The sequence below is a fragment of the Schistocerca piceifrons genome, chromosome 5 (assembly GCF_021461385.2).
Source record: "Schistocerca piceifrons isolate TAMUIC-IGC-003096 chromosome 5, iqSchPice1.1, whole genome shotgun sequence".
In the NCBI taxonomy this organism is placed as follows: Eukaryota; Metazoa; Arthropoda; class Insecta; order Orthoptera; family Acrididae; genus Schistocerca; species Schistocerca piceifrons.
The window spans coordinates 261,805,539-261,815,705 of NC_060142.1; the positions used below are offsets into that span (position 1 = coordinate 261,805,539).

General features: G+C 36.5%; 1 protein-coding gene across 4 annotated transcripts in view; it reads left to right on the forward strand.

The window, feature by feature from the left end:
* The window catches only part of LOC124797962 (protein enabled), a 190,569-nt gene extending 182,921 nt beyond the window's left edge, over positions 1-7,648 (forward strand). For all 4 annotated transcript variants that reach the window (XM_047261120.1, XM_047261123.1, XM_047261122.1 and 1 more), the window contains 3 exons: positions 3,716-3,883; positions 4,612-4,867; positions 5,064-7,648. In XM_047261120.1, coding sequence (XP_047117076.1) covers positions 3,716-3,883; positions 4,612-4,867; positions 5,064-5,092 — 453 coding nt within the window. In that variant the 3' untranslated portion in view covers positions 5,093-7,648. The remainder of the gene's footprint in view (positions 1-3,715; positions 3,884-4,611; positions 4,868-5,063) is intronic.
* Positions 7,649-10,167: the final 2,519 nt, after the last annotated feature.

The window sequence follows — 10,167 nt, forward strand, 5'->3', positions numbered from 1 at the left end:
GCAAAATGTGTTAAGGAAATTAAGTTCGTGCACACCTTGAACTGAGACAAACACACTATGATAGCATTCTAATTGAATGAATGTCTTCAGTTTTTGTCAAAGCTGTAGTGGACCCACGTGTTTGTAATAACATACTAAAACCTTTAGATTTTTGTAGGTATTACTCAGTTTGTTCCTGTTTTGTAGCATATTTCATTAATAAGTATAAAGTGCTAAAATCAAGTCATTCTGTTTGGAACACACTATATGTTCGCGGAGTAACACACTCTTTATTTGGGGATGGTGCCTACAAACTCATACGACTTGGATTTGATTCACTTTTCAATTTCTAGTTGTTTTGTTCTCCTTTGATGGAACTCTCAAAAAGGAGTTCTCTTATATCTTAACACAAAACACAAAAACCCCAAACAAAAACAGTATACACACATATTTCTTGAAGTTTCCCTGGCAAATCGAATATTCCTCCATATTTTAGCCATACATCTGGGATCTTGCTTATTCTTGTTCAAATATTTCAGCTGACAACCTTACAGCCATTCCCAAGCTGAATCGCAAGATTTTTAAATAACTTAACACAATTCTGTGAATTAAAGCTGCAAGTATCAGAGGTAATACTGTTGATAACAAGTGTGTCAGTTGTAAGTCAAATTTTATATGTCCAATAGAAAAACAAAGTACCGGTATGAAATGAGCGTTAAGATACAAATGTGTCGATAGGAAACATTTGTTGTGAACGAGCCTTTTTTGTATGATATCTGTCAAAGATATTTAGTATACATCAAGTCATGGAACAAACAACATCATATGTTTTCATCGTGTTAACAATGTCGAATTTTATACCAGAAAGTGATGATTTGCAGATAGCATTAATTTCTTGTTTTCATTTGAAAAAAAAAAGTGCTGCATGCAAGAGTCGCATCGAATGCTTGTCGAGGCATATGGTGGTCATGCTCTATCAGAAGCAACATCCAAAAGATGGTTTCAACGGTTCAGAAATAATGATTTTGATGTAAGAAATGAAGAACGTGGAAGTCCACCAAAAAAGTTCGAAGACGCCGAATTGCAAGCAATATTGGATGAAGACGATACTTTGCGTCAGAAGCAAATGGCAGCAATGCTAAATGTTGCACAACAAACAATTTCTGACCGTTTGAAAGCTATGGGAAAGATCCAAAAGTGTGGAAAATGGGTGGCACATGAATTGAATGAAAGACAGATGGAAAACCGAAAAACCATTTGTCAAATTTTGCTTCAAAGACATAAAAGAAAATCAATTTTGCATCGAATTGTTACTGGTGATGAAAATTGGATTTATTTTAAGAATCCTAAACGGGAAAAATCGTGTGTTAATCCTGGACAACCATCAACATCGACTGCAAAACCAGATCAATTCGGCAAGAAGACAGTGCTCTGTGTTTGGTGGGATCAGAAAGGTGTGGTGTCTCATGAGCTTCTAAAACCCAGTGAAACTGTGAACACTAATCACTACAGACAACAAATGATTAATTTTAACTATGCATTGATCGAAAAAAGACCAGAATGGGCCAGAAGACATGGCAAAGTAATTTTTTTACACGACAATGCACCTGCACACAAAGCAAAACTGGTTCAGGATACAATCAAAACACTTGGCTGGGAGCTGCTACCCCACCCGCCGTATTCACCCGATTTGGCCCCTTCCAACTAACTACCATTTGTTTTCATCAATGGGACACGCATTGGCTGAGGAACACTTCGATTCCTACGAAGAAGTCGAAAATTGGGTGTCTGATTCGTTTGCTTCAAAAGATGAACATTTCTGTTCCCACATGGTGTCCACAAATTGCCAGAAAGGTGGTCAATATGTATAGAAAGCAATGGTCAGTGCTTTCAATAAAATGTTTTTACTTTTCAATTCAAAATTAGTGTTTCATTTTCACAAAAAAAAAACGGTCCACTGAGAGCGCAAACATGAAATGAGGGGTTTCCATAGTTTTTCGAGCTGGGAAACCTCATGTCTTTGTATCAAGTTGTTTGCCAATTGTATATCCATAGCTTCCTTGACCAGTAAGTCCAAATAGTATGAGGCTCTGGCCAATATCTTACTTGCTTATAATCCATGGAGTGGATGCAGAGTTATTGGGCTTTAAGAGGTTGGTGTATTGCTAGTGTTCAAAGCAACAATCTTGTGCAGTGTGTATTGTTTGTCATATGTAACTTTTACCACACTCTCAACGAATTACATATGTACCCAGCCTTCCTAAAAGCAGCTCATCTTTCACAAATCCCAGAAAAGCTGCCGTCTTGGCCAGTGGAAGGAAGATCACATCCACTTTATGCTTCTTTATTATTCACGCACTTTACAAAAACATTTCCCACATATGCTAGAAAGGCCATACACTTCTCTCTTCTTGATTAAACAGCCAACCGGTTGTACAAAAATATTAGGTACATTGACCTAGGTTTCAACACCGACTAGGGGTGTCTTCCTCAGAATGAACAGTTGCTAAATACTATATAATAATACATAAAAATAAGGTACAACAAAAACACATTAAACAAGATGACAATTTTCATGATGCACAGTGTTTACTGACATGCAATTACGTTGCTAAAAAGCAATAGTCAGAATTTTCAGCAGCTATGCTGAATTCAAAGGTAAAACAAAATGTTGCTCAAAACTCTGACTATTGCTTTTTAGCAATGTAATTTAACGAAAGTAACATTTGTGTGCCATGAAAATTGTCCTCTTGGTTAATGTGTTTCTTGTCATTCTTGGTTAATGTGTTTCTTGTCATTCTTGGTTAAAGTGTTTCTTGTCATTCTTGGTTAATGTGTTTCTTGTCATTCTTGGTTAATGTGTTTCTTGTCATTCTTGGTTAATGTGTTTCTTGTCATTCTTGGTTAATGTGTTTCTTGTCATTCTTGGTTAATGTGTTTCTTGTCATTCTTGGTTAATGTGTTTCTTGTCATTCTTGGTTAATGTGTTTCTTGTCATTCTTGGTTAATGTGTTTTATGTCATACCTTATTTTATATGTATTATTTTATAGTATTTAGCAGCTGTACATTATGAGGAAGACACCCCTAATAGGTGTTGAAACCTAGATCAATGTACCTAAAATTTTTGTGCAACAGGTTTGCTGTTTAATCAAGAAGAGAGAAGTGTATAGCCTTTCTAGCATATGTGGGAAAGCCCGAGCTGTCAAATTCATAGGCACTTATGTTGACTGTTCCACCACTGGCTGGTTAAAGGCAGTATAACTTCCTAAGTATGTATGTGTCGGCAAATAGAAATTGCCAATTTTTTGTACCTATTAAGTTTTGAGCATAATGTGTACGAGTAAAGTTTGTTGATTTATGAGTGTTAACATCAATTCAACATTATCTGTAACAGATCCCTTGTCATAACCTATGCGTATATAGTGAAAAAAATTGTGATAGAGACCTGTCCTGTTTACAAGAGGTACTCGAATTCCTCACTCCCCACATCCTTTGAAACTCATTGAAATCGGAGGGATATATATTGCCATTCCAGTCTTGAGATGTCTAGTTAGCAAGAAACATTAATTTATTGCCTGACACATATTTATTATAGGTAGAGGCACTAACGTCCTTTTAAGTTGCTTAGAAGAGGGCAGCCCTGGCATGGTTTGTCAGCAGTGATCAAACTTTGTTTTTACAGAATAGTTTTTCTTGGCAGAGTAAAAGATCAGAGTCGTTTACTTCTGTTAACAGCAATCAGCTGAAAACAGTGGATCAAGTACCAGTAGCAGTGGTAGCAGTAACTATGGAACTATTGGGCGCAGTGGCATGGCCAGCATGACTAGTATGATGGATGAGATGGCAAAGACACTGGCTCGCCGCAGGAAAGCTGTTGAGAAGAAAGAGCCTGCAGAAGCACAGGTACATTGGGACACATAATGTAAATGGGATATCTCTTGTAATGAAGTGTGGAATATCATAGCAGAAATAATAATAATAATAATAATAATAATAATAATAATAATAATAATAATCATCGGGGACATGTGTTAATAATGAACTTCTTTTCCATTTGTATGTTATATTGTTTCTAGTGACAATGAGAGGTAATGGAAATGATTTTTATTTCACCTACCTCATTTAATTATTGTGTGTAAGTTGAATAGCAAATTTCAACAGGATTGAAGTGATAGCACAACTAGTATCCAACATTTCTTGTGTGCATACTGCCATGCTATTGGTGTAATAGAGTAAAAATAATAATAAAAAACCTTTTCTTGCCAGTTTGGTGGATACTATGACATAGGAACTAGTTCTGACTGCGCCATGGGAATAATTGATACAATTTTCAGTTGAGTAGGTAAGGTTTGAACTTCAGATAGGAAGCAGGGGCTTGTGGGGAGAAAAGAAATAAACAGCAGACATAAAATTCATCTAATGAGTACAGAATTGTTGATTGAACTTTTTATCCTCATGCTGTGCAAGGCACATCAAGGCACATGTTCATTTTCTTAGCTATATCACTAGTTGTCTTTGAGAAGGGATGTGTGTGTGTGTGTGTGTGTGTGTGTGTGTGTGTGTGTGTGTGTGTGTGTGTGTGTGTGTTTGTAGTATAAATCCTGGTTATATACATACAAAAATATTTTCAGGATAGTGATGCTAGTCAGGACAAAAAGTCATGGGACAAAAGTGCTGGCAATGGAAAGTTTGCCAATGGTTCTGGGTCAGAATCACCGAAGCCTTCTAGAAAACGCTTTGGATCCTCTTCAGAAGAACAAGGAATGAAAGTTAATGGCATACAAGAAGGCACAGGCACTGGCTGCACTGACCTAGAGAGCTTGAAACAAGAAATACTCAGAGAAATGAAGAAGGAAATGAACAAAATGAAACAAGATATAATAGATGGTAAGATCAGCATTCCACATATATGCAGATTAGTTCTCTCTCTCTCTCTCCTCTTCTCTCCTCTTCTCTCCCCCCTCCCCCCCCCCCCCTCCACCCCAAATGCAAATGGTTAACACATGACGATGTAATTGATTTTAATTACTAAAGTTAACAGTATGTATAAAACATAAAGCTGTTACTTTTTTTAATGTTTCAGCTTTGAGACAGGAGCTAAACAGAAGATAATGGCCGCTACTTACAAAGTCTCCAAGTTCCTAAGCCAGGTCGTTTGGTGCTCCCTTCTCTTCCACACCCTTTGTCGATTTGGCTTTTTGCGGCCTATGTCGCAGAGTTAATCACTGTTTTTTGGTATGTGGCCAACATATGTTGGAGGAAGAGGCAGTTGTATCATTTCTCTACAGGCTCAGTGCTGTTCCCCCATACTCCAGCCATATAAATTCCAAGTGATTAGTAATATATGTAAAAGTGGAAAATATTTAATGGTGATAATATTCAGTCTGCTGCAGTATGAGAAACAATTTCAGTCAAACTTGCATACTATTTACTTTCCATATTTTTTAAATAAAGTATTTGTTTACATTTCAGTACTGATATTTATTTTTAATGTGAATAAATGTATTGTAACATTCACTGTGTGTTTTGGTTGTATCATGGATTTTCTGCTTCAGTGGGAACATGTGTCTGATATTTACTCTTTTTTTGTAGACTGTTGAAATCTCATTGCAAATAAATGTTGTGGGATGTGGCACGTATGTTCATACTTCAAAAAAGAAAAAAATAGAATTGTTTCTTAAAAAACAAAAAAAGAGCAACTGAAATAATTAAATGCTTGCAGGGTTATATCAGGTTTGTCCATTGCCACTCAACCTAGATTAAGGCAGTGGTCAGCATTGCATCTGTCCACAATCAGTAAGCACCATTGCAGTGTCACTACTACAGATTGGTTTCATTGTAGCAAATATTATATATTAATGTTGCCATGCTCCTCTCTCTGCCTGTGTGCGCGTGTGTGTGTGTGTGTGTGTGTGTGTGTGTGTGTGTGTGTGTGTGTGTGTGTGTGTTGATGAAAGCAGAGGGGAGGATTGGTGTATTTCATCCAGTATTCATTGTTTTTTATGTAACTGCCCCAAAAGACTTGTGAAGATGGGTATCTTTCACACCTACAAAACAGCACAAGCTTGTTTTCTGAAATTTGTACAGTAGTATTACAGAATATTCAATGATCTCACTATGTTTTATGTGAGTTGACTGTTGGCTGAGTACATATAGCCTTGATTGTGAAATAAGTATCACCAAAAAATTTTGCGCATACTCAACAGTAGCTTCCTCTTGATACTGTCTGTTAAGACATATAAATAAATAAATATATATATATATGATCATCAGTGTTTATAAGTAAATATGTTTGCTGGATAAATGTGTAAAGGATAATTTACTGAAAAGATAATGTAAAATTTCGAATTTTACTGTGTGAGTGTGTGTAAAAGATATAGTTATGGATTTACAGCCATTTTTACAGTCACTATTAGGCAACCATACTGCAGCTGGATCATTTCTGTTGATAAATACCTCTGCATATTCATTACATTGTACAAACAAAAATAATACTTCTGGAGCAGTTTCAGGCCTTTAATTTATTCCTTGCAGGTTCCAAGGAACTACTCAGAAGATATATAAGAGAAAATGGCTGTAGCTTTGTTTGTACTGTATAGGTGTGTGTAAATGTGCTGTATTAACTGTCTAAGATGACAATTGGGCTCTTGCAGTTTAAGTTGATGCTGTTTTTATTGCAATTTATTCATAGTGCAGTCAGTGTATATGTGTGAGTGTGTGTATATAATATAATATGGTTTTGACAGGCAGCAATCAGGCGCATGGATTTATTTGCATTTATTTAACAGTGTTTACATTTAGGTACATAAGTGTATTATATAAACAGCAGCATTATTTAAAACTAAAGGACATTCCGGAGAGAGCAGTCATTCCTTAGTGATGTCCAGAGTCATAGGAATTTGTATTGACATGGAACTGAAAACATTTGAAAATAAAAAGTTTTTGAAGTGATCAGTTATTACATTTAGACTAATCATGAAATTTATTTATTTTATATAGCATTGTAACTGATTATAATATGCTCAAGAATTTACTGTGGTACATGCCTTGTGAAAATATTACAAACCTATTTGATACCAATCCCCATTTTTCAGTTAAGGGCTGATTGTTTTACTTTTGTATAACAACATACTGTAGTTTGTAAACACGTGTAGCATATAATTTCTATGAATATTGTTTGAATTATAAAAACCCAAACTGTTTCGTTTCAGTATTATTAAAAATAAAAAAAACCACACAAGACAGACAAAATTAAGAAGTACCACTAGCTACAAAAAATTGCCACCAAATGACTGTGCTTCCAGCAGGTGTCTCCTGTGGTAAGTCTTGGTGGTTGTCAGCACACAAATTTTTGTACGATATATATTCTAATTTCTGTGAGTCAGTAACATTTCTCAGAGGATAAAGTGATTTGTGTTATGTCACCCTGTGATTTGAGAATGTTTCTTTAAGCACAAAGGAAGTTGTAGAAAATCATTTTTGATATCTCTTCTATATTTGTAAAAAATAATGTTTTAATTGAAACATCTAAGACATTTAGAAATTGTTTTTAATATTATTTGTTAATATATTTATTTTACTTTTTTGTTAATACCTGTAATTTATGCCAAATATATTTTGACTGTGTGAAATATTCTTGGACTGTATATTTGTAGCAGTGTTCTTTGTTTATATGCAAACTTTATTAAATAAAGTCAGATCAGTAGACAAATGTACAAGATTATTTCATCTACCCAGCAGACTTTTTCATGTGGGGCTGATGCAGTCTTAGATTGCTTACCCTCAGTTATTGTTCTTACTTGATGTAATAAATATCTCTTGAATATTTTTTTTTATTTTATATATATATATTTTTAATAATATGTACATGAAAAATCTTTTTTTTTTTTTAGTTGGGGCCAATTGGTTCAGATGTCTTTCGAATGGGAAATTGAAGTAGAGATTAACAGCCAAAATTCTTTTAATCTACATTGTTTGTAATTGCCTAGCAAGATTGAAGGAGTGAGGGTTGACTTCTTCTTCTTCTTCTTCTTCTTCTCTCTCTCTCTCTCTCTCTCTCTCTCTCTCTCTCTCTCTCTCTCTTTTTCCAGCTCTCTGCTATTTGTATTTCAGAAATAAAAAGCAATGTTCATAGATCTGCCCTCTGCTTGCTCAGTATCTGGAGATATTAGTAAATGCCTACAGAAATGTTGAAAGACTTTCCCAATTGTCAACAGAGGTTATACACATTCTGTTTCTTTGTATGCTAACAGACAATTTGAAGAATTTAGGAGAATTGTTATAAACACTATTAACATATCCCACTGAAGAATCCAAATAAATCAAGTCTTCCTGATTATATCTGGATGCTCATTATGATCTGAGGAACAAGACCAGTGTTGTGGCACAGACTCAGTTTTCAGTGACTGAGAGTCTGTCAAAATAAGGGTGTTGTAGAGGCTAATGCAGGCTGTTCCATCTGTGCCTCTTGGGGCATGGGTGCCTGCAAACACTTGCAGAGCAGTAAACAGGCAGACACAGATGGCAGGCTTTTCAGTGCAGTCAGATGCACCAGCACCACTCACTGATGTCACAAAACACTGAAGTTACTTAATTATGACCCTTCAAGGGAAGGGTCTACTGATTACAGACTTGCAGGATGAAATTAATGCATTCATGGACAAGCTGATTCTATTTGAAGGGCATTTTGGTGCAGGAAACATAACTCTTTTTTTAAATGCTTTTCAACTCCACAATTACCTCCAGGCACCTATTTCATGGTTTATCAACAAAACATTGTGCAACTTCAACAGAGTTTTGAGACAAGTCAAAACCTGCGTAGCCTACACAGGATGGTGACTTGTCTGAAAACTTGGGAATTCTCAGGGAAATTGAACTTATAGGAAAAAATTGGGGATTCTGAAATACTAAAGAAATTCTGAGAGACCAGGGAGAACTGAAATGCCCGTTGACAGAAAGAATTGTGATAAATCACTTTTTTTACAAATCACTCTGAGACTTTCCTTTGGAAACAATCAGTTATGAGGGCACGTAAGGAAAGGTGAAGTGCATTGCATGTTGTCATGTCTTGTTTGTTGTCTGATTGTGGCTGCTTCTGGTGCACTTGCCGATCTGGGGAATTTTGTTATTGTTCACAAGTTCTTGGCCTCAAAGTCCATTTCCCACGGCATGATTGTATGTTTGTGGTTGCAATAGAATGTGATGTATGACTGAAGATCGGAAAGTAAAGCGCAATAATTTTGTTACCAAAAAGTTTAATAGATAACAAAACAAAAAAAGTTACTTATGAACTTATATGTGTCACCTACTTTTCTACATAGTCACAAAATGAAAGTCCTAAGGCACAAGGTCCAGACTGTGTGGTGGATGACAGAGCGTCTCCCACTCAAATTTGGCAATTTTCTCATGAACAGGAGCAGCAACATGAGGGCGAGCATTGTCGTGAAGAAGTTTGGCACTTTCAGTGTTAATGCTGTGACGTTTGTCACAAAGGGCACAACGCAACTTAACCAAAGTTTTAATGTAGGCTGCAGCATTCACAGAGGTCTGGCATTCACCATAGTTCCCCAAAACATCCCATGCATACCCCAGAGCACACTGTCACATGTGCTTTCCTAGCAGATTGAATCACTTAGAATTTTTGTCTTGCTGAGGAATCAGCATATCTCCATTCCATAGAGGCCTGCTTGCTTTCAGGCATATAGGTATACACACATGACTCACCACCAGTGATGAGTCCTTTCAGAAAGTCATGCACTTTAGTGGCATAAGACGTTAAGTGATCCAAGCTTGTCATTATTCGACGGCCCTTGTGGTTGTCTATCAGGTTCATAGACAACCAGCGAGTCCTAAGAGTCCTAACTTTACAAAATTTCACCATGTCATGAACGTTATTGTACACTGCACCATAGGAAATGCTGAATTACGGTGATGATTTTCACACCTGGCCATTCAAAATTGCTGCCTCAATGGATCCAACATTCTGCAGGGTTGCAGCTGTTACTGGTCGCCAGGTGTGCGGCAAATCGCTAAGGTTCACGTGGCCCTCTTAGACGAATGCACATCACCTGGTGATATTGTTTCAGTCCATACAGTCATCCCCATATATGCCACACGTGTCCCTGTGAATTTCACTTGGTTTATGCCCTTTGGCCCACAAATATCGAACTACTCTTCACAAGTGGATC